The sequence below is a fragment of the Pinus tabuliformis genome, chromosome 2_1 (genome assembly GCF_031772625.1).
Source record: "Pinus tabuliformis cultivar Carrire ecotype Pingquan chromosome 2_1, CPIR1, whole genome shotgun sequence".
Lineage (NCBI taxonomy): Eukaryota > Viridiplantae > Streptophyta > Pinopsida > Pinales > Pinaceae > Pinus > Pinus tabuliformis.
In genome coordinates, this window is record NC_142299.1 from 736670918 (window position 1) to 736696763 (window position 25846).

The following is a 25846-nucleotide window of genomic DNA, read 5'->3' on the forward strand; positions in this document are numbered from 1 at the left end:
TCACAAAGCCCTTAGGGAAGTTCAAATTCTTAACCCTCTGAGAGAGACTTGGAGTCGTGGAAAGACCCTCTTATGAGGGTCCCACATGAGTTGAACAGTGAGCTCTGGGAGCTCCTGGGGGCTTGGGGTACTTATTGGAGCTATGAGCGACCATAGGGTGCGTGGTTCACCTTCCCTAGTGGTGCGCTATGTACAGGGTGAGTGGTTCACCTTCCCTTGTGATACCCCATGATGGTTGACATGTATCTAAGGTGAGTAGCTCAACTTCCCCTACGAATGACATATGCATAGGATGAGTGGTTCACCTTCTCTTATGGCATATGAATAGGATGAGTGGTTCACTTTCTCCTACCGATGCCCCAGCATACATCCTACCCATGGAGTCCGAGACTCATGGGAAGTACCTCTCATCTGGCCAATGTGTAGGGAAAAGTGGTTAGGGACCATAGAACTACCGATGGACGCATTGTGCACTGTCGTACTCCCTATGACTAGGATGCATGGTGTTCAACAACTTCATCTGGGATCAAGCACTAACTTGTGCCAGTGGAGAATGGTAAAGGTTTTGTGATTCACTCTCGATCACTTCTTCATTATTACTTCATGGTTCAGCAGAGCAGAGCAAAGCAGTGGTGACAGAGATGGTACATGATGACAGGATGGCATGACGATGACAAATGGATTAGTAGGTGGAATTCTCCCTAGTTGAGAGGAAGTATTAAAATTGGCAATTAGGGCCAAATTCCACCTTGGGACAGCTCATATCATGGAGATGATTATTGCATTGGATTCCTCTTTTCGAGAGGTCCAAGTTTGATATAAAGATCATCTCATTCGGACAAGTAGAAGTGAAATTTTGAATTTATTCCCTCGCATGCACAAATTATTAAGGTCGACCTCAGTTTAATGTAGGCTCAAGAAGCCCAATAGATGTGTCCTTTCTCCCTCATCGAATTGTATAAATAGGAGTGACCTCTCATCGAATTGTATTGAATTGTATAAACAGATTGGTTTGTACAACTTGGGGATCATCTCTTTCTCTCTCACACATATAGATGAAGGACGAATTTCTAGGACAAATTACAGGCCAAAAATTTCTGGGTTTCAGACTAGCATTGACCAGTGTTGACCCAGGCCTTATTGACCAAGTTTGACTAATTTTTTGAGGGCAGAAGTTCGATCTCCTTAGGCCGCATTTTTGGGCACATAAATCAAGGTTTTCTGGGCATGTTGACCTGTGTTGACTTCAAGTTGACTATTGTTTGGCCGCAGAAAATTATAGCAAACTCTATCTCTCCTTTGACCGAGTTTGACTGAGTTGTTTTGAGTCGCATTTGACCTCTTGTTCAAGCCGAGTTTGACAAAGGAAGACCGAGCTGCATTGGAGAAGGATTGTTGTCTATGAAACCGAATTCGTCCCCCAGGCCTGTCATGTCCCAAATCTGGCGAATTGGACACGATTCGGGCAGATTTGAATCCGAAAATCAGAATTCGTCGTGTCCGATTGGGACACGATCAAATCTGGATCGTGTCTCGATCAGGCACAACGAATCCCAATTTTCAGATTCGAATCCGGAAAAAGGGATGTCGCGCGGCATTATAAAGGTAGTTTTTGCCTTTCTATTTGCACATTCACTTGTTTAGTTTGATGTGGGTGTTTGGGAGCAAGGAGCAAAGGGTGTGGGAGCATTTTCAAGGAGATTCAATCAATAGGCAAGTGCATTCTCTCTTTTTTTTTGCATTTTTATTACAGCAATTTGCATGTGCATTTCTTTTACAAATTTGTGCTTTTTTGTTTTTTTTTACAGCATTCATGGCTCAATCAAGGGCCGCAGGGAAGGGGCAAAGGAAGGGGAAAAAAGTCCCCATTGGAGATGCCCCTCCTCTCCCAATTTCATCAGGGTCTGCAAGTGTTCCCTCTATTGCAAGTGGGGCTGCAACAGCAACTTCAAATGTTGAGGGTAGACTTCCTCCTCAAGGTAACAAAGATAACTTCTGGAAATATGTCACAAGAGAGCAAGGTCCACCCAACAAGGTGAAGGGAGGAGGCAATGTGAATTGGAAATGCAGTTATTGCCACAATACTTTCACAAGCACATATTTTAGTGTGAAAGGTATTTCATTGGCTTTACCAGGTTGTGGAATTGGAGCTTGAACAAATCTGCCTTTACCAAAGAGGAAAGAAATGCAAAGAGAGTCCAATGTTGATATGGCAAATGTGGCTGCAAAATCAAAAAAAAACAAGAATGATGGCTCCCTTCCATTCTTGAGGAAAAGCAGCAACAAATTCCCATTTGAGAGTTCTGGTGAGGGACAAGTAGCAAAAAGAAAGGCAATTTCACTTGGTCCAATGGAAAAGATTTTTCAGAAGGAGAAATGGGAAGAGCTTGATCTCACCATTGCCTTTTTTTTCTATCAAAACTTCATATATTTTAATGTTGCGCGCTCACCTCTATTTATTGAGATGTGTCGAGCTCTAAATCAAGGGGCTCCATCAGGGTATGTGCCTCCTGGGTTAGAGAAGCTCAGAACCACATTGTTGACAAAGGAAAAAAAGAGGTGGAAAAAATGCTTGAGCCTCTTAAAGAATAATGGCCAACATTTGGGGTCAGCATTGTTTCTGATAGATGGACAGATCCAGCACAACACCCACTCATCAACTTCATGGTGTCTTCCTTGAATGGTTCAGTTTTCTTGAAAGCAGTGGATGCACTTGGACAATACAAGGATGCACAAAATATGGGTGAGTCATTGTTGAAGATTGAGGATACACAGTTTGCCTCTTCATTCATCATGTTGAAGAGGTTGAGGGAGGTCAAGACCACTCTTGGGGCCATGGTTATTTCAAAGTTTTGGTCTTTTTGGAGAAACACAGATCAAGTAGCCTCTAAAAGAGTGAAGGACACATGTTAGATGATGCTTGGTGGGAGAGGGTAGATCTACTTATTCAAATCATGGACCCTATCATTTCTTTGCTTCGATTTGCAGATACAAACCAACCCATCCTAGGAGAGGTTTAAGAGAGATGGGATTCCATGATTGAGTCTGTGAGGAGCATTATTTTACAAAGTGAGTGCCCAGAGTATGAGACATCATCAGAGGCCTTCTTCACCACTATACGGGATATTCTTGTCAGCAGATGGGACAAGAATTGCACACCTTGTTTGGCTCACTCATTGAACCAAAAATACTACAGCCATGAGCGGCTGAATGATGGACCTTCCCACAGATTCCCTCCTCACATGGGTGATGAAATCTCACAGGTGAGGAAAGATGCATTCAAGCGGGTTTTTCAAGATCGAGCATCCCTTGATGAGGTGGAGAATGCCTTTGTAGAGTGTTCCACTGGCACTGGTTGATTTGCAGGATGTGATCTGATTAAAGACAGGGGGTTAAGAAGCCCTATTCTTAGTGGGCAAATCATGAGGCAACAAGCCCTCCTCTATAGCAGTTACCCATGAGGCTCCTCTCTCAAGTGACTTCATCCTCTTGTTGCGAGAGGAATTGGAGCACATATGGGAATTTGTAGAGTGTCAAGAAGAGCAGGTTTGAGCAATCCAAGGCAAAGACAATGGTGTATGTGCACACCAACCTTCGTCTTATTTACAAGCAGAGGGATGAGTGGTTGAAGGGAAAGTCAAAGATGTGGGATGTCTTTCCTGATGACATGGGTCTGGACAGCAGTGTTGAGTTAGCATTGGCCAACTTGGATCTCAATGATCCAGTGCTAAAGCCTGTCAGATTTGGTGATGGTGATATTGTAGAGGGGTCATCCTCCACACCAGCAAGATGCAAAGATGACTTTGGATACAGAGGAGGAGGATGCAGCAGAGGAGAGCAGTGGTGACCATGATGATGAGGGCAGTGATGCTGATTTTGATGATGACTATGAGGATTGATGACTCATGAGTCATGAGCTACCTACTGCCTTGAGGCTTGTATACTTGTAGACTTGTAGTTGTAGTTGTTTTGTATTTGTTATTTCTATTTGCCATTGGCATTGCACTACCTATGTAAACAATAACACATTTTGATTTTGATGACTTAATGAGAAAACTACAGTATCTTTATCTTACTATCTTGTCTTTCTCCTATTGGATCATTGATGAATTGAATATGTATTATAATTTATCATTTATCATTTATGTCACAATTGTATTTGTAATTTTGTATGCATAATGTTACTTTGTAAAACTTAAATCTAAATGAAGATCTATGTTTGAATCAATGAATTTGTATCATGAATGAGAATTTGTGTAAGAAATATCTAATTTTTATATATATATATATATATATATATATATATATATATATATATATAACGGATCTGAACGTGTCCTATTCTGGGGGATCAACGTGTCTGTATCCGACACTCGAAACCTCGTATCCGTCGAATCCTGAATCCCTCTGTCAGGTGACTTAAATTGTTGTTGGTTAGGGTTGACATTTCACTGCAAAGTTTGACAGGGCTGATTTGACTTTGTATTGGGCTAATCTATTTGATTTTTGTACTCTCTCTCTCTGTTGAACTATTGAATAATAATAAGAAGATTTGATCAAAGCGTTTTCCCCACATTGGGGTTTTTCCCTGGCATTTGCCAAATCTGGTGTCCTCTTGTCTTGGCTTGTCTTTTGCATATGTTTTTATGTTCTATCTGCATTTACGATCAATGTGATTAATGGTTAATGTGACTGCTACTAGAAATAATTTGAAATTGCCATTGGGCTGCTAAAGGAACATTGAAATAAATTGTGCTAAGCATAGAACATACCATTGGTAGTTTGACTAAAATCTATGCATTTTATCAAAAGATACCCAATCTATGAAGTTCATGGCCACAAAAAAAGTAAAAAATAATCATTGTTCAACAATATCTCCACATCTTAAACTTCGTTTTAGATGATTTCTTTTTGAAATGGGGAACCTTTTCAAAAGGAAATCATATCTATCGTCGTTTTCTACAATTTTTGCACAAAAAGTTTCAAAAATCAACTCAAATTATGTGTTTCTCTTTTTTTGTCACAAATATCAAAAAAAATATGCCCACTTCATGCCCAAGAAGGAGCTCTAATACCACTTCCAAATACTTCAAAACATTCATATAGAAGGTAGTGCAAAACCAAAGAACACAAGAGAAAATAGATAAACCTTAAGAATTATCTCTTGATAATCAAAAAATAGATAGCTATGCTCACTTGCCTCTTCAAGGGGGCAACCTCCTAGAGCAAAACTATAAATACAATAACAATTCTTGAAAAAATTATTACATATCCTTCTACTCAATATATAGTTATCTTTAGTACCTTAAATACCTATGGGCCCACATATAATGAAGATCGACTAACTAATTTGGGCCTTATTAGTAAAAAGGACCCTTTTACAATGAATGATTATTAACAAACTATTTAATAGGCCTTGTTACCACAAAATCTAGCAAGTCTAGTGCAAAGCCCCACCAGGAAAATGTAGACCTTATGGCAACAATAGATCAACCACCACAGTGACCTCAATGGCCTTTCTCTAGGTGTTTAGTGGTGAACTAAATCTCACAAGGGAGGCTTCCCTATAAAGATCACCTAAATATATTCAATAAAGGAGGATTTAAGGTGATGCAAAGATCTAATAATCAGGGAAAAGGCAATGGCAGAGCCTAGAAGGCTAAGATAATATTTACTAGGGTTCAAGTATCCTTTCCCAAGACCTCTTAGATAGATTAGTGACTTGCTATAAGCTAGGGTTTGAGAGATGTTCAATGAGATGGCATGCAATGTCATATAATAGCTAGAAGAAATAGCCTTCCAAGTATAGATCAATAAAGGGACAAGGTTATCAATTAGGTAAGAAAGTTTTAGGCAAGTGAGTTTTTATGGCTGAAACATGCATAAAACAACAATGAAAGAGATGGCATAAGCCCTAATTATAAGGTTTTAGCATGCAATTGATGCTATATTTTGTATTTTTCAAGTTATTAGATGCAATTATTGCTAGATTTTGTATTTTTCAAGTTATTTGTCACATTAGACTTACAACATTCCTCACGAATCTCTTCAATCAATCCCAAAGAAGTCTCTTCATGCAAAATTCCTCCTCAAAAGACAATTCACTCCACAAAATTACATTACAGCCAGGTAGAAAAGACAACAATAGCTAGTGCGCACTTCCAAATAGAGAAGTGTGATGATGAATGATGATGATGAATGAGTGAGTCTCCTCTCTATTTATATGAGGGCAACCAAGTATCACTTCACTAATTTTACAAGCAAAAGCCCTAAAACAAGTTTCCCTGAGTGTTCAACTAGGTCAAAGGTCACAAATAACCACTCTTGTTGGGTAACAGGCCTTATTCAAGGAGGTTTGCTTCATACATTAATGAAGTGTCTAAGGGGGTTAGGCTAGGACCCTAACAAAACTTGCTACATGGCCATAAGGAAGCTCTTGGAATGGTATATAGGGGTCAAGATTCATTAGGGCCTTATTAATCTATTACAAACGCAAGAGACCTAAAACTCAGCACTGCTTGGTGGCCTATTGTTAGTTTTGGTAACTCGGGGGTGCTTCTGCATTAGCAATGCCTAGCATGCAGAAGTGACTGAACACATTTTTCTCTCTAGGCACTTTACTTTATAAAGTGATTTTATAAAGTTAGAAAGTGTACTTTTTATATTTAATTTTTAAAAAGTGAAAGTGGGTTTAACTTTATAAAGTTTGGGTCACTTAAGTGATTTAAGTGGGCACAAAGTGAAATTAAGTCATGATTGTTGATCTTGAGATAGCCAGATTGAATCTTAGCCATTGAGATCTAGGGTTAGGGATTTTAGTCATTAATGAAAAATAAAAAGAGAAGAGGGAGAGTGAAGAGGCACACCATTCTTCATGAGACTTGGAGAAGAGGAGAAAGTGAGAGAGAAAGGCAGAGCTAAAGAAATTTTTGGAAGGAGTAGCAAGGAGAGTGAAGCACACATATCTAGGTGAGATTGTCGCAATTCCCAAGGAACTTTCAACAGAAATAACAATTCGTACAATGCATTTAATGCTCATTGTATAGTGAAACCTAGGGACATTTTTCGAGGAAAAGGGCATAGAAACAAAGGCAACAATTTTCTATTTTGTTGGTATAGTCCATACAACAGTGATACAATAATTGGGCACAATTTTCTAAGAGGTCACATGTTGTCAAACTGGGACTAATTTGGCACAAAACTCAAGGAGGGATTTCTCACATGTTTTCCTAGGTGTTTAGCACAGAAATCAAGGGCAAACTCAGTGAGATAAGTTGGCTATTAATTGCTGGAATTTTTTCCTATGTATTTCTCTACAAAAATTTTGTGAGCTCAATAAAATTTCTTTGTTGTGTACTGGTTTTTCCAAGGTCTTTGGACCAAAAAAATCTCATGAGTTAAATTTGTGGGTTGCTTGTGTTATTCTTAGCAAAAGTGAGTAGAGTAGGTTCATGTGTTTCTTGTTTTGAAAAAATTCATGTTTATGACAAAGCATGAAACATGTTGGATTGGGAATTAAACTTGATGCGACTTCATGAACTTGACACTGAATTGGGCCTAAACTCAATTTTCTACATGTTATCAAAGCCAAGTGGGCAGATTTGATGAGAACATTGACCAAATAGCAAGCATAACAGCAACTAAACAAGGATTTGTGGTTGAAAGGGAGTTGGTGTTTACCGTTAGATAGATTTGAAACCTTTTGTTGGTAAGCAAATCAATGGCAATAAGGTTGAGGGTGGAGGCTAGGCTGGATGAGGCTGATAATTTTAGCCCATGGAAGGAGAGGTTTGTATTGGTGCTTTAAGAGTTTGAACTGTGGGATATTGCTGAGAATGCAGTAGTTCCACCCATTGATCCAATATAGTTGGCTAATTTTAACAAGAGGAATGTTAAATCCAAGGGGCTCCTTCTAGATGCCATTAAATACCACCTTATTCCTCATGTTTCAGGGAAGACTTGTGCCTTTGAGATGTAGGCAACTTTAATCAAACTTTTCCAAAGCACTAATAAGAACAGAAAGATGGTGTTGCGGGAAAAACTAAGGCAAACCAAGATGACCAAAGCTGACAATGTATCATCATACCTTACCAAGGTCACTCAAGTGAGAGATGAGTAGGTAGTCGTTGGAGAAACCATCTTTGATGAGCAACTGGTTAGATCTGCCATGAGTGGTTTTTCCAAGGAGTCAAATGTCTTCATTGATGAGATAGTTGCCCGTGAGAGGCTTCCAGATTGGGGAAGAATGTGGGGCAATTTCGAACAAGAAGGGATAAGGCGAAATGCCAAGATAGTTTACAACACGGTGGGGGGAGATGAGGAGAATGTTGTGTTAGAAAATCAGAAAGGCAAAAAGATTTTCTTATGCTTGATAATTACTTGTGATGACTTGTGATGTTCTTGATTTTCTTATTAGGTTCCTTTATATCTTCTTTCTTTTAGTTCATCAAGCAATTACCAAAGCAATAGCACATAAATCAATGGACACCAAATATAGGCTCACAGCCAGGGAAAACCCCTCTCTAGCGGAAAACCCAACCAGTAATTCTTCCTTCAATAGTTTTCCTGAGATATTCCAAGACTCTAGACCTTGACACACTTTCCTCCACACCAAGTCAGCCTTCTTCTTCCTCTATAGATGATTCTATTTGACCTGGCAACAGCAGAAGCACTTTTTTCGACCTAGCAACTTCGACCTTGCCTTAGAGACCTCGATCTTCACTGAAAGATTTCGAACTTCACTTAGAAACTTCGATCTTGGCCCAATACAACTTCCAGAAGCAGCAGTATCCAACAATAGCAACTTCAACCTATGGCAGCAACATGCAGCAACTGGCTATGACATCAACTAGAGAACTTCGATATTCCAAACTAAGGCACGAGAGAGAGAGAGATGCACCAAGACTTCGATTTTCCTTCCTTCCTTCTCCTAGACCAAACTTGCACTCCTTTTGCTTTCCTTCCTCTATTTCGCACTTTTTCCCAGCTTCAAGAGATATTGAACTTGCTTGTTGTGAGTGTGCTTCAAATGAAATTCAAATTGCTTCATTTATAGTCCTTTGGTGAGATCGAATAGCCCTCTTTAAGGCCAACTTTATCATCTTAAGGCCGACTTGGTGTGGAGGCAGCATAATTCGTATTTGACTCAATACTTAACTCTTTTACATGATTCAAAAGCCCAAGAAGGGTCTCTTTAAAAGTACAATGACTCTATTAACTCAGAATAAATCCTAGAAGTCCTCAATGAGGACTTTGACCTAAAACAAGATGACCCAAGCATGAAACCCATGCTTTAATAAGTCATAATAATAATAATAATAATAATAATTCTTTTTTTTATTCTTTTGACTAGTACATTACATGATGACTCAAATACATTTAATGAAGACCGAACCTAGTTACATTTTCCAACACTCCCTCTTAACTAGGGAGGTATTCATCATATACAAGTACAAGGAAGATCTCAACTATGTGAACCATGAAGAACTTTATGCACCGCAATGCCATGGACTAGATTCCTGACCAAGACAATCTATCCATTGGTCACTCAACAATTTAGGCACCCCAATGCCATGGACTAGATTCCTTACCAGGGAAATCTATCCAAGTGAGACTAAGATGGACTCAAGCTTTTAGCCTCTATAGGTACCATCAGGCTTACTTGCTAACCATCAACCCATGGATCTAGGTGTGTATCCATGGTCAGAGCTCTACGACCCATGCCACCCTCCCTACTTTGGAACCTAGACATCAATGCAAAGTGTCGGCTAGATGTCCTCCCAGGCAATGCTTCACTCACAAAGCCTCTCCTTGATCCAGGAGATCAAGGACAACAAATCTCTCCCGATCAAATTGATTGTTAACCAGCATGTTATCAAAACCTTCGAGAGATTTACCTGTACAAACACAACCCCAATCAATAATATACTTTTACATATTCATAAATAAACACAAACCTTTGAGGTTTTCCTGATGTTGCTTCTCAAACACAATAGGCCTATCAACCGAATCTTTGATACTTTTTCTTTTCATACAGCAACATATCCTTCAAACTTCATTCTCCAACCAAAATTATGTTCTCCCTCTCAACCAAGGAGATTTTCTCTATCCAGGCTCCCTCTTAACCAAGGGAAATCAACTTCTTCTTTTCGACATCGGAGAATCTTTCATGGCTTCCATCCATCTTATCAAAGTTATTCTTATCACATCAACTTTTTCTTTCGATCATCTTCACCATCTTGTAGATTGTGTACCTGCACAACTTAGATAGCAAGTACAACCAAAACTATAGAAGTATGAAGTTAGCCATAACATAAATCTCATAACAACAGAAGCATTAGACATAATCAGCGAGAGAATACTTCAACTTCTTGCCCAAGTTTAGTTACAAACCTTAAATCACAACCACAGCTCATCAAGATGTCAAACTCATTATATCTAGAGTTTCAATAGTCTTTCAATGACATGGCATGATCTTTCAAACCCTAGAAACAAATCAGATTAATATATCTAACAATTTTCAAATTTCATATGTTAGACTTCCTACAAGGATTTCATGTAAACCCTAGATGAGTTCCAGCAATCAAAACCAATCATAGCTTAAATCAACATTATGACTAGCATCTACTAGCGTTTGATGGAAACTCTAGATTTCTATCTATAAATTCTCAGCAATCACTATATATATTTCAGATTGACATATCACACAGACTAGAGAATTTAACTACTACTATGGTTTAGTGGCTAGACCCTAGAATTTCGAAACAATGTCGTCCTAGAACATCAAATTTTGACTAGGGCTTGTTTACAAACCCTAGGACTCATGATCAATAATTAGATCAACACTCAGATCTACGAATTCATCATTAATCATAACTTATAAGCATAACACATGTCCGGCAATATTAACATATTAGACATATACCAACCTAGACTAAGCTAGTGTTTCAACCAAATGAACACATACCTAGGGTTTCATTCCTAGGACTTTCAAGACATAGCAAAGGTTTTGCGTGTAGACCTAATCAAACCCTAAGGATCTAGGGTTTCAATTCATAACATAGCAAACCCTACTTTACTAGAACTTCAAAGATTCGGGGTTTTAGACAACATCATTTCAACCCTAACAAGTCAGGGTTTTCATGATCATACCAAAACCCCAAACATGACATTATCAACAAAAACTTCAAATAACATTTTCTAGTAACCCTAAGCATTTTTAGGGTTTCAGACATTAACATTAGCATACCCTTAGGTTAGGGTTTTCTAGAGAACCTATCTAGGGTTGTATAAGATCAATTAAGAATATGAAGGTAGATATATCAAGTGATGAATCACCCGGAACAAGAATCATTGTGATTTAATATAGCTAGACATAATGATGTTGGCAATAGATTATCAAATGAATAATCATTTATTATAAAGAAATCATTTTTTGTAGTTTGAAGCATACCTTTGTTCCTCGACGAACCTTGACTTGGGAGGTCCTCTTCCATAAGCCTTGAGCATATAGCAGATGTTTTTCCTAATTAAGACAATAGAGGGAGAATGGTGATTAGTATTTAATGTAATCAAAACTTAAATAAGTATAAAACCAAAAATTGGAAGGAAATGAGATACTTATCTTTGGGAGATGTTAGGGGCTCCCTTCAAAGCTTGAGGGATACCTATAAACTTATAAAACAAAAGAAAAATGTCTTTTCCAAAAACATGTTAAAACCTATAAATTATAAACATCAAAAATACAAAATATAATATCTAAAACTAGAAGCAAAGGACTTAGTAGTGCAAGTCCCTTATATCAGATTCTTCACGTTTGGCTTTCTTTTGGCCTTCTTCTTCAGCAACATTGGCTTGATCTCTTTCTCTCTTCTTGTTTCTTGGATTGTCGAGACAGTCACTGATCTGATATTCACCCTATGAGTGACAACAGTTGAAGATTTATTAAACAAAGGTATTACAGACTCATCTGCTGGTGTGTGTTATGTGCTATTGAAGCAACGGATCGATCAGATTGCCAATACACAGACAATTAAATGGAAAGACAGCAGAGAAATACAGTAAGCAAACACAAAGACACAAGAAATTAATAAGGAGTTCACCCTATTCTCCAGGGCTACATCTCCGGCCCAGCTTTTAGTGGTGGCCTTATTTTATTGTGTCTTAAGCAAAGAAATTACAATACAGGGACTCAATGTGAGTTCTCCTGAAGCAGATTTGCTTGGCAAGGTGGTTCTTGGATTCCCCAATCCATTTGAGTACACATACTTCTTCTTCCTACCAGCTCTGTGACCTTTTGGTCTACAGTGGAGAGCCCAATGTGGTGCTCAGCCCGGATAGATCCTCTCTGGGATGGCTCAAATCTCTCAAGCCTCTGGTGCTCGACGCTGCCTCTGGTCAGCTCGGCCCTCTGTCCTCTTCTGCTTTGCTTTACTGTCTTCTTTCTCTGTTTTCTATCTCTCTGTGTTCAGTCCTCCTCTCGGGGTTCACTGTTCCACTTCTCCGTCTCTCGACTTCGACTAACTGTGTATTCTATCTCTGTTCATGGCTTTTAGCCATTCATTCCAATGCCTGTTCGGTTCCTCTTCCGCCTCTGTCGATTCACCTTCTGCAGCTGTGCTTGGAGTTCCCTATTCGGCATCATCATCAGCACTCAGGGAGTGGCCACATGTCCTCCTCTAAACGGCGCCAGCCTGCTTCGTCGGTTCATTTCTTCAGTTACGTCGTGGATGAAGTATTTCTCCATCGTGGCAGTCAAACAGACTCCAAATCTTTCTAAAACGGCGTATTCCCTTGTCGATTCCGCTTCCTCCATCGGGCGTGATCTCAGTCGTCCGATCTAGGGCCTCCAGATCCAGCGCCATATGCACGTTTCGCGCGGTTGACTTGCTGGACCTTTAGCGCGCGTCAACGGCGGTTTTCCCTCAACTCCGCTTGCCACACGTCGATCGATGAATGGGATCGCTCCGCTCTCGTCCAAAGCCTCTTACCGTTTGAGGGCACCCCAATCAATACCTCCAGTTTCCAGAGCGCGGGTCTCGCCTTTGTCCTTTAGCGCTTTCGCCTTTTCACCCGTAGTTCTTCGGCTCCCCATGCGTCCATGTGCTCGGGCTTCCTCCATTATGGCCCTATTTGCCCAGCAATGTGCGATTAGCGCTAATCGCGCATCAAATTCCACCTCTGTTTCCCGATCCGGGGCTCCCAGGGGCTACTTTGACCTCCCGCGCAGTCTCCATGGGCCTCGGTCAGCGTGCTTTGACCGAGGTCCTCGTCGTTCCACGCTAGCTACCATTGCCACTAGTTCAGGGTGTTTTTGATCGTTGTTTTGAATTCTTTAGAGATTTGTTCTGACCTGATACAGTCATGGTTCTTTGACAGTCTTCTATGGACCCAATTCGAATCACGGCCTTCCCACTGAAAAAGCTTTTGGACCACCAAAAGTTGGTTTTCAAGCATCGACTAAGTGAGGGTATTGTTTTCTCACTTGTCCAATCTCAATCCACTTTTCACTGCTTGGCTTCGAACCTTTGAGCCCAATTCTGAGGTACTCCACATCTCCCCTGCGCGTCGTCCTCACCTTCTTGTCCAGCAACATGTCTTCCTGCAACTCATTAATTATTCAGGTAGCAGGTCATCAATAGAAGGCAATTGACTCAGCTCTTCAGGGTCCTCAATCATTTTAGGGTTCAAACAATCTCAAGCAATCTGCATTTACGACTGAGTAGATGTGCATGTAAGCTGGTAGATCAAAGCGAAAAGCATTTTCACCAATCTTCTCAAGTATCCTAAAAGGTCCATACCTGATAGGCTTTAGTTTTTTACCTTCACCTTGCATTTTGTCCTTGCTGATATACATCTAGACTTGGTCTCCAACTTGAAAACTATGCTCCATCCGATGCTTATCATGCCTAGCCTTGTACTTGGCTTGGCTCTTTTCCAGCTGTTCCTGTACTGCCTGGTGGATCTCCTGGATTTGTTCAATGAACCTAGTTGCCTTGTCCACATCACTATGTCCATCAACCATGGTATCTTTACCAAAGACAAAATCCAAAGGAGACCTTGGTGTGAAACCAAAACAGGTCTCAAAAAGAGAATTTGTGTAGAAGAGTGTTTTGCTCTGTTGTAAGCATGCTGCACATAACACAAGTGTTCATCCCAAAGCTTAGGATGTTTGCTGCAATATCCTCTCAGTAACTGGATCACTGTCCTGTTAACTACTTCTGTCTGGCCATCTGTTTGTGGATGAAAAGCTGTGCTTTTCTTCAGTTTGGTGTCTATCAGCTCCCACAGACTAAACCAAAACTTTCCCACAAATCGGGTGTCTCGATCAAATACAATGGAAGTGGGTAATCCAAAATGAACCCATACATGTTCAAAGAACAATTTTGCAGTCTGTTCAGCTGTAATCTGTTTATTACAAGGTATCAAAATACACATTTTGCTGAACCTATCCACAACAACATATAGATAATCATGACCTTTCCTAGATTTAGGCAATCCTCCCACAAAATCCATGGAAACACTTTCCCAAAGGTGAGAAGGAACTGGCAATGGAGTGTACAAGCCTAGTTTTCTGTTGTTGGGCTTGCTTTTACCACACATGGCACACCCTCTTACATATCTAGAAACTGTCTCATTCATTTTCGGCCAATAGCAGAATCTTTGCAGCTGTGCAACTGTTTTACTTACCCCAAAGTGACCTAATATCAGAGAAGTGTGTGCTTCCCTAATTATCTTTACTCTCTCAGTTTGTGGAATGCAGAGTTTCCCACAATGATATAAGAGTCGGTCCTTTATATGGTAGTCCAATTCTTCTACCTTTTTGCCTTGACTCAAAGTTGCATATACATCTTTAAAGTACATATCCTGAGCATATTGTTCTATGTAGCTTTCATGTAGCACAGAATTATGCTTAAGTATGGTAGATGCATTTATAATGGGTCTAGATAACATGTCTGCAACCTTGTTATGTATGCCCTTTTTATATCTGATGACTAAATGAAATTGTTGTAGAAAACCCATCCATCTGTAATGTCTTGATTGTTGCAACTTAGTTTGAGAGTGTAGATATTGAAGTGGTTGATGATCAGTATGTATTACTGTCTCTTTGTCCATTAAGTAATGTTTCCACTTTTTCACACTCTGAACTAATGCATACAATTATTTATCATATGTAGGATAGTTAACTACTGCAGGATTAAAAGTCTCAGAATGATAACATATGGGTTTACCGTGTTATGTCAACACTGCTCCCATGGCATAGTAACCGGCATCAGTTTGGATCTTAAATGGTCTTTGTAGATCTGGCAGTGCTAGTACAGGTGTTGTACTAATCTTTTCTTTCAAGGTGTCGAAGGCTTTCTGATGTTTGCCTCCCCACTGAAACACCTTATTCAATCATGTTAAAGCATGTAAGGGAGCTGCAATTGAGGAAAAGTTAGAAATGAACTTCCTCCAATATTGTGCTGCTCCTAAGAAGCTTCTCACTTCTGTAGCAGACCTGGGTTTAGGCCAGTTCACAATGACTGCCACTTTAGAGGGATCTATTTTCAATTCACCTCCCCTACTATATGACCCAAGTAGTTTAAAGATGTTTTCACATTTTGAGAGTTGAACATAAAGTTTTTCTCTTTTCAAAACATCTAATGTCTGCTTGACATGCTTTATATGTTCTTCCCACGTTTTACTAAAAATCAGAATGTCATCCAGATACACAATAACAAAATCATCAAGAAAAAGTCTGAGTACATCATTCATTAATCTCATGAAAATAGCAGGAGCATTAGTTAAGCCAAAAGGCATAACCAGCCATTCATAGAATCCCTGCTTTGTTTTGAAAGCAGTCTTCCATGCATCTTGCTCTGCAACTCTGACCTGATGGTATCCACTGTGCAAATCCAGCTTGGTGAAATAAACAGTTTCCTTTAATTGATCTAAAAGATCATCTATGCGAGGAAGGGGATAACTATTTTTGATTGTTGTCTTATTCAATGCTCGGTAATCAATGCACATTCTCCACGAGCCATCTTTCTTTCTCACCAAAACGATTGGTGACCCACATGGTTGTAAAAATTTCTGTTTTCCCACCCCGGTTTTCAGTTTCTCCTTATTTCTCCCATGTAGTTAAATGCCCATTCCCATAACCATACATTTAACAGACTGAAAAAAATAAATATTGCTGAAAACACAAATTCTGGAAATTTTTCAGAATGCTGGAAATTGCAGAATTAAAAATCAGCAATTAAAAACAGCCATTAAAACACATTAAAACACTGATATTTTTGGTCAACTTGACCCTGGAAAAACCTCCTACAACTCTTGGGGAAAACCAGTTTGAGAGCTCTTCTTTATTTCTGAAAATTGTCTTTTTACAGTGAGAATTATTCAGCAAAAAATCAGCAAGCAAATTTACAACTTATCTCCTTTCCCGTGCCTCACAGCAATCTGGAAATTACAGCAAACAGGACAGCAATAAATGTTGTACGACCTCCGTTTTGTGTGCAGAAAATCAGCAAACTGCTCCTCGATTTTTGTGCAAAAATCTGCCTTTCACTATGTGCTGAATCAGCTGTACAAATCTGCTCAACTGCTGCCTTGGAATGTGTGCCAAGCTGCTGTCTCCTTCTCCTTCCTGCTCAGAAATCTCTCTTGCTCTCTTGCTCTCCTTCTCCCAATCTGCTCATGAAAGAATGAATGACCTTTTCCTCATTTTCCTCCTTTAATATAACTCCAAGTGACTTTTGGGTGATCCAAGTGACTTTTGGGTGATCTCTAAATCCAATGGCTGAAATAGATTTAGATCAATGGTTGAGATTAAATGCTCATTTAAATCTCACTTTCTATTTTTTAATTCACCCCACTTTAATAAAGACCCACTTAGTCATTTATTTCCAAAGTCACTTTTCCTTTCTAATTTTTCATTGACTTTATAAAAGTCACTTTAAAATTAGACTTAATAACTTTATCACTTAAAGTCACTTTTAAATTAGATTTAACTTTATAAAATTATAAAGTCACTTTGGGAGAAAAATTAAATTCTTTTGGACACTTTTCCCTAGGCCAAAGATCAAAGCCTAAGGGAACCACCTGTCCTCCGGTACCAAATTTCAACAATGGTGATGTGCTAGGGCTGATGAAGCCCTTCTCGAGCAACTCCTGCACCTGCTTCTCGATTTCAGCATTCTCTAAAGCAGACAACCTGTACATCCCAATGTTAGGCAATGGAACATCTTGTTGCAAAATAATATCATGTACTATTCCCTTTTTGGGTGGCAGACCTTTAGGTTCTTCAAATAAGACATCATACTCTGAAACAACCTTTTCTATATCAGCTTGTTGTTCAACATTACAGCCCTCAAATACATTGGTTTTATCAGGTTTCTTTTCCTTTACAACCATCAGTAAGAATTGTTTGCATGAATTTATCATTCTTTTCATCTGCCCTGAGTTTATGAGAGTATAATTATTCTTGAGCTTATGAGCTCTTACAAAGTATTCGATTCCATCTTTGACAAGTAGATACTTGTTCTCAGCTCTATAAAAAATAGCTTTTCTATCATACAAGTAAGGACTTCCTAAAACAATTCCACATATATCCAAAGGAATTATGTGTAACTCAACCTCATCTACAAATGCTGACCCAAAAGAAAACTTGAGTTTGCACTGTCTAGTCACTTATAGTTGTGCTTTATCATTCAACCATCCTAATGGGTATGGTTTCTTATGAGGTGTAGTTGCTAATCCCAATTTCTTTACAATTGCTTCAGAAATTAGATTTACTTGTGAGCCACTATCAAACAAAGTATCAATCTTTTGATTTTTGGAAATAACTCAAATATGGAAAAGCTCATGTCTTTTTCTCTCATTTTCTTCATCAATAACAGATTGAGCAGAATTACTAGTAGATGCTTCAGAATTCTTACCTTTTATACCTATGGCTGCTATAGTTGTTTCATCTCCTGAGTCTGACCCCAAATCTTTCTGAATAGCTGGCGCAGTCTTCTTCTTCTTGCCCTCGGACTTCTTAGGTCTCAGCTCTGGATGCAGAATCCAACAATGCTCATCATCATGCCCATCCCAATGTTGCACGAAGCGGGGACAAAGCAGGGACGTTTTTTGGAAGCGGGGACGCGGAAGCATCATTTTCCAAAAATCTAGGAAGCGAAGCGTCTGGGGAAGCATCTGATATATATATATATATATATATATATATAGAGAGAGAGAGAGAGAGAGAGAGAGATATTATTTTTTTGCATTTATACTCAAAACAAACATCCCAAATACCAAATTAGTTGTAGAAGACATGAAAACATGCATATTTTTGCATAAATCAAGATAGATATAACATCCATTGTACATTAATGATTAATTATTCGAGCATCAACCATTTAGATGCATCAACCATCTAAAATCTAGATTCTTCTCCTCTTGTCTAGCCTTTGCCTCTACCTCGATTGTCTAGGGATATTAGTCAACATTGCCCAATTTTGATTAAACTACCTAATTTAGGACTTAAAATATGATAGAAAAAGCTTAACATGCTTGATCGATGATTTTGACTTGATTGAAAGGTAATTTTTTGCTAAGGGCGTGAGGGAAAACCGCTGTTGATTGCGTGCTAAAGGTCGAGCAAGTCAACCGTGTGAAACATGCGTATGGTGCCGGATCTGGAGGCCCCAGATCGGATGGCTGAGATCGTGCCCGATGGAGGAAGCGGAATCGACAAGGGAATACACCGCATTTTAGAAAGATTTGGAGTCCGTTTGATTGCCACGGTGGAGAAAGACTTCATCCACGATGTAACTGAAGAAATGAACCGACGAAGCAGGCTGGCGCCGTTTAGAGGAGGACATGTGGCCACTCCCTGAGCGCTGATGATGACGCCGAACAGGGAACTCCAAGCGTAGCTGCAGAAGGTGAATCGACAGAGGCGGAAGAGGAACCGAACAAGCGTTGGAACGAATGGCTAAAAGCCATGAATAGAGATAGAATACACAGTTAGTTGAAGTCGAGAGACAGAGAAGTGGAACAGTGAACCCCGAGAGGAGGACTGGACACAGAGAGACAGAAAACAAAGAAAGAAGACAATAAAGCAAAGCAGAAGAGGACAGAGGGCCGAGCTGACTAGAGGCAGTGTTGAGCACCAGAGGCTTGAGAGATCTGAGCCATCCCAGAGAGGATTTGTCCGAGCTGAGCACCACATGGGCTCTCCACTGTAAACCAAAAGGTCACAGAGCTGGTAGGAAGAAGTCTGTGTACTCAAGTGGATTGGGGAATCCAAGAACCACCCTGCCAAGCAAATCTGCTTCAGGAGAACTCACATTGAGTCCCTGTATTGTAATTTTTCTGCTTAAGACACAATAAAATAAGGCCACCACTGAAAGCTGGACCGGACATGTAGCCCTGGAGAATAGGGTGAACTCCTTATTAATTTATTGTGTCCTTGTGTTTGCTTATTGTATTTCTCTGCTGTCTTTCCATTTAATTGTCTGTGTATTGGCAATCTGATCGATCCGTTGCTTCAATAACACAGAACACACACCAGCACATGAGTCTGTAATACCTTTGTTTAATAAATCTTCAACTGATGTCACTCATAGGGTGAATATCAGATCAAGTGGTATCAGAGCTCTAGGCTGTAAGGTTAGACAAGCTTGTGTTGGTTTAGCTGTGAATGCTCACTAGATCAAAGCTCAAATTAGGAGGAGAGTTGGTGGAAACTAATCCTGAAATTGGGAGAGTCTATTCTCGAAAGACAATGTCAGAGGAAGGTCCTGTAGGGTCAGACCCTCAATTCATAGAAAGTTTCCTAGCTATAAAGTCTATGGTTGAAGAAATGTACAAGGACTTTAGAAAGCATAGGAATGAAGACTCCTCAGGTTCTAAACAAGATAAAGAAGAAGATGAGTCTCACTTCCATGACCACTCCAAAGGAAAGGGGAAAGAGGAAAGCTTTCTCACACCTCCTAATAACCCTGTGCATAATAAGAAAGCATCTTTGATTAAGTTAGATGTTAAATTTGATTTGCCTATATATGATGGAGAGCTAAATGCTGAAAAGTTGGACAATTGGATTAGACAAATTGATGTGTATTGCAGGGTACAGAACATAGACTCAGACAAGAGTAAGATTCAGCTGGCAAGCCTACGCCTAGGAGGCACTGCCTTGGTTTGGTGGGAAGGCAGAACCCAAGCTGATATGAAAAGACATGGTAAGACCATCTCTGTCTGGAGTGAATTTGTTGCTGCAATCAAAAAGCAGTTCTATCCATTGGCCTACATGTAACAAGCCATGATGAGTTGGCAAACTCTTCGACAGTTGAAAGGGCAAAGTGTGCAAGGGTATACTCAAGAATTCAGAAAGAGAGCGTTGATGTTGGGTATCTCATTAGACTCACCAAAGACTCTTTTGAAGTACATTGGTGGTCTACACAGCGACATGAGGCATACCATCCTCATGTTTAATCCCACTAGTATAGATTAGGTATCTGTACAAGCTACTCATCTAGAAGCTAGAGGAAAGAATGGAAATCCAGAAGTTGGGGGACCATCCCAACCCATTGTAAGCAAGACCAAGGAGAAAAGAAAGCAAAAGTGGAAAGCAAGGAAGGCTAACACTGCACAGAAAAGCAGAGCTTCATGCACTCACTGTAAAAAGGATGGGCCAATGTTGCAGGAAGCGTCCCCCCCGGTTCCAAGGCCCGAAGTGCGTCTTGTGCGAATGCATCCAGGAAGCGTCCCCCCCCAGTTCCAAGGCCCAAAGCGCGTCCTGTGCGGATGCGTCCCCGGAAGCGCGCTTTGTACGACGCTTCGACAGTACGAAGCGTGGCGCTTCGGAGGGCGAAGCATACGCTTCCCGTACGATTCCGGAAAAGCGCCGCGCTGTTTATAAAATTGTTTATTTGTTTTTTTGTTTTGTTTTTTTTTTTTTTTTTTTTTTTAATTTTAGGTGAGTTTGCTTGTTGGGGGTGGGTCCACCTTGGCTTAGGGTGAGGAATGAAGGCAAAAAAAATATAAATATAGCAGATGCTCCTTCATGGTAATGTTAAATTCTTAAAGTGAAAGTGACATTCTCCTTTATTTTTCATTTTCATCCTTTTACTTAAATTTTTAACATTACCATGAAATGACTCAGGATGTTTGAGAGTGGTTCCAGCCTCATTGGACTTCATATGGAGAAAATAGAATTTTATATCCTATTCAAAATTTAGCAGACTTAACAGTTTTCAGGAATTTAGGATCAATGGGATTGTGGCATTTCATTAGATTATATCAAGTATGAAGGTACGCGATTAGCATTTAATCAAGAGCACCAAGCCCTATATGTACCCTAGTGTTGGTGGTGTTAATTGTTGAACTCCTTTGTCACGCGACACGCCCTTAGCAAAAAATTACCTTTCAATCAAGTCAAAATCATCGATCAAGCATGTTAAGCTTTTTCTATCATATTTTAAGTCCTAAATTAGGTAGTTTAATCAAAATTGGGCAATGTTGACTAATATCCCTAGACAATCGAGGTAGAGGCAAAGGCTAGACAAGAGGAGAAGAATCTAGATTTTAGATGGTTGATGCATCTAAATGGTTGATGCTCGAATAATTAATCATTAATGTACAATGGATGTTATATCTATCTTGATTTATGCAAAAATATGCATGTTTTCATGTCTTCTACAACTAATTTGGTATTTGGGATGTTTGTTTTGAGTATAAATGCAAAAAAATAATATCTCTCTCTCTCTCTCTCTCTCTCTCTATATATATATATATATATCAGATGCTTCCCCAGACGCTTCGCTTCCTAGATTTTTGGAAAATGATGCTTCCGCGTCCCCGCTTCCAAAAAACGTCCCTGCTTTGTCCCTGCTTCGTGCAACATTGGGATGGGCATGATGATGAGCATTGTTGGATTCTGCATCCAGAGCTGAGACCTAAGAAGTCCGAGGGCAAGAAGAAGAAGACTGCGCCAGCTATTCAGAAAGATTTGGGGTCAGACTCAGGAGATGAAACAACTATAGCAGCCATAGGTATAAAAGGTAAGAATTCTGAAGCATCTACTAGTAATTCTGCTCAATCTGTTATTGATGAAGAAAATGAGAGAAAAAGACATGAGCTTTTCCATATTTGAGTTATTTCCAAAAATCAAAAGATTGATACTTTGTTTGATAGTGGCTCACAAGTAAATCTAATTTCTGAAGCAATTGTAAAGAAATTGGGATTAGCAACTACACCTCATAAGAAACCATACCCATTAGGATGGTTGAATGATAAAGCACAACTATAAGTGACTAGACAGTGCAAACTCAAGTTTTCTTTTGGGTCAGCATTTGTAGATGAGGTTGAGTTACACATAATTCCTTTGGATATATGTGGAATTGTTTTAGGAAGTCCTTACTTGTATGATAGAAAAGCTATTTTTTATAGAGCTGAGAACAAGTATCTACTTGTCAAAGATGGAATCGAATACTTTGTAAGAGCTCATAAGCTCAAGAATAATTATACTCTCATAAACTCAGGGCAGATGAAAAGAATGATAAATTCATGCAAACAATTCTTACTGATGGTTGTAAAGGAAAAGAAACCTGATAAAACCAATGTATTTGAGGGCTGTAATGTTGAACAACAAGCTGATATAGAAAAGGTTGTTTCAGAGTATGATGTCTTATTTGAAGAACCTAAAGGTCTGCCACCCAAAAAGGGAATAGTACATGATATTATTTTGCAACAAGATGTTCCATTGCCTAACATTGGGATGTACAGGTTGTCTGCTTTAGAGAATGCTGAAATCGAGAAGCAGGTGCAGGAGTTGCTCGAGAAGGGCTTCATCAGCCCTAGCACATCACCATTGTTGAAATTTGGTACCGGAGGACAGGTGGTTCCCTTAGGCTTTGATCTTTGGCCTAGGGAAAAGTGTCCAAAAGAATTTAATTTTTCTCCTAAAGTGACTTTATAATTTTATAAAGTTAAATCTAATTTAAAAGTGACTTTAAGTGATAAAGTTATTAAGTCTAATTTTAAAGTGACTTTTATAAAGTCAATGAAAAATTAGAAAGGAAAAGTGACTTTGGAAATAAATGACTAAGTGGGTCTTTATTAAAGTGGAGTGAATTAAAAAATAGAAAGTGAGATTTAAATGAGCATTTAATCTCAACCATTGATCTAAATCTATTTCAGCCATTGGATTTAGAGATCACCCAAAAGTCACTTGGATCACCCAAAAGTCACTTGGAGTTGTATTAAAGGAGGAAAATGAGGAAAAGGTCATTCATTCTTTCATGAGCAGATTGGGAGAAGGAGAGCAAGAGAGCAAGAGAGATTTCTGAGCAGGAAGGAGAAGGAGACAGCAGCTTGGCACACATTCCAAGGCAGCAGTTGAGCAGATTTGTACAGCTGATTCAGCACATAGTGAAAGGCAGATTTTTGCACAAAAATCAAGGAGCAGTTTGCTGATTTTCTGCACACAAAACGGAGGTCGTACAGCATTTATTGCTGTCCTGTTTGCTGTAATTTCCAGATTGCTGTGAGGCACGGGAAAGGAGATAAGTTGTAAATTTGCTTGCTGACTTTTTGCTGAATAATTCTCACTGTAAAAAGATAATTTTCAGAAATAAAGAAGAGCTCTCAAACTCTTGCCTTTCTTGCCACGCGTCGATCGATGAATGGGATCGCTCCGCTCTCATCCAAAACCTCTTACCGTTTGAGGGCACCCCGATCAATACCGCCGATTTCCAGAGCGCGGGTCCTGCCTTTGTCCTTTAGCGCTTTCGCCTTTTCGCCGACGTTCTCCGACTCCCCATTCGTCCGTGTGCTCAAGCTTCCTCCATTATGGCCCTGTTCGCCCAGCGATACGCGATTAGTGCTAATCGCACATCAAATTCCACCTCTGTTTCCTAATTAGGGGCTCCCAGAGGCTACTTTGACCTCCCCGCGCAGTCTCCATGGGCCTCAGTCAGCACGCTTTGACCGAGGCCCTCATCGTTCCACGCTGGCTGCCATTGCCACTGGTTCAGGGTGTTTTTGATCGTTGTTTTGAATTCTTTAGAGATTTGTTCCGACCTGATACAGTCATGGTTCTTTGACAGTGTTCTATGGATCCAATTTGGATCAGTCACTCCTGTAGTGACCCTTCTTATGACATTGATTACATTCTACTTTGGACATGTCAACCTTCCTCTTTGGTCCTTTCTTGAAGTTTCCTCTGCGTTGAGCAGCGTAGGCATTTGACACTCCTCCAGGGTTGGCAACTAATGAGATCCTTAATTCTTCTTAACTGCAAGTGATCCATAGTTCTTCAAAAGTGGCAGCTTCTTTCCAACTGTTGAATCCTGCAGCAAATGCACCCCCAAGTAAGTGGCAATCCTAGTATGGCAGTGATCACAAGTTCTTTGTCTAGAACAATTTCATCAATGGAAAAAAGATCATCTCTGATTCTTGCTATCTTCACAAAGAAGGAGGCCATTGTATCTTCTTTAGTCATCTTTGTGGTCCTTAGTTCATTCTTCAGGCTTGCTACTTGACCAATGTTCTTAATAGTGAATAAATTTGACAAGGCCTCATACATTTCTTGAGCATGGTCAATGTTGGCTATGAATGGGACAAGATTGTCCTTTATTCCTTCTACCATTAGGTTCATGGCCACTAATTCCAAATCTTTGAACTTCACTTTATCAACATCACTGGAGTCTTTTGTAGGCTTCTTTACTTTTCCTTTCACCAAGTCTAGTACCTTGTTCTTTTCAAGGATGAGGTCAATCCTCTTCTTCCAAGATCTGTAGTTAGAGGCTCCTTCGAGTTTATTCTCTCCCTTGATTGTGTTAGACATCTTCCTTGGATATAGTAGACTTCTTCCCTGAAATAATCATTTTAAATGATTCCTTGATCAAGTGCTTGAGACTGCCTTTAGCTTCTTTCTTCACCAAAGCTGGGATACCATGTTAGAAAATTAGAAAGGCTGAAAGATTTTCTTATACTTGATAAGTAGTTGTGATGTTCTTGATTTTCTTATTACATTCCTTTATATCTTCTTTCTTTTAGTTCATCAAGCAATAGCACATAAATCAATGGACACCAAATATAGGCTCACAGCCAGGGAAAAACCCCTCTCTAGGGGAAAACCCAGTCAATAATTCTTCCTTCAATAGTTTTCCTGAGATATTCCAAGACTCTAGACCTTGACACAAACTTTCCTCCACACCAAGTCAACCTTCTTCTTCCTTTGCAGATGATCCTATTTGACCTGGCAACAGTAGCAACACTTTCTTTGACCCAACAACTTCGACCTAGCCTTAGAGACTTCGATCTTCACTAAAAGACTTCAATCTTCACTTAGAAACTTCAATCTTGGCCCAATACAACTTCCAAAAGTAGCAGTATCCAACAATAGCAACTTCGACCTATAGCAGCAGCAACATGCAAAAACTGGCTACGACATCAACTAGAGAACTTTGATCTTCCAAACTAGGGCACGAGAGAGAGAGATAGATGCACCAAGACTTCGATTTTCCTTCCTTCCTTCTCCTAGACCAAACTCGCACTCCGTTTGCCTCGTTCCTCTATTTCACACTTTTTCCCAGCTTCAAGAGATATCGAACTTGCTTGTTGAGTGTGCTTAAAATGAAATTCGCACTGCTTCATTTATAGTCCTTTGGTGAAGTCGAATAGCCCTCTTTGAGGCCGACTTGGTGTGGAGGCAGCATAATTAATATTGACTCAATACTTAACCTTTTTACATGATTCAAAAGCCCAAGAAGGGTCTCTTTAAAAGTACAATGACTCTATTAACTCAAAATAAATCCTAGAAGTCTTCAATGGGGACTTTGACTTAAAACAAGATGACCCAAGCATGAAACCC

At 39.7% G+C, this 25846-nt stretch overlaps 1 protein-coding gene across 2 annotated transcripts in view; it reads right to left on the reverse strand.

Annotated features, from left to right (window-relative positions):
* LOC149202690 (glutamate-1-semialdehyde 2,1-aminomutase, chloroplastic-like) overlaps window positions 1–25846 on the reverse strand; it is a 184347-nt gene that overhangs the window by 153897 nt on the left and 4604 nt on the right. Inside the window, exon 2 of one of the 2 annotated variants that reach the window (XM_089403202.1) lies at window positions 11453–11524. The exons of the other annotated variant lie outside the window; for it this stretch is intronic. Within the exon in view, the coding sequence (XP_089259328.1) occupies window positions 11453–11524 (72 nt within the window). The remainder of the gene's footprint in view (window positions 1–11452; window positions 11525–25846) is intronic. 2 annotated transcript variants of the gene reach the window in all.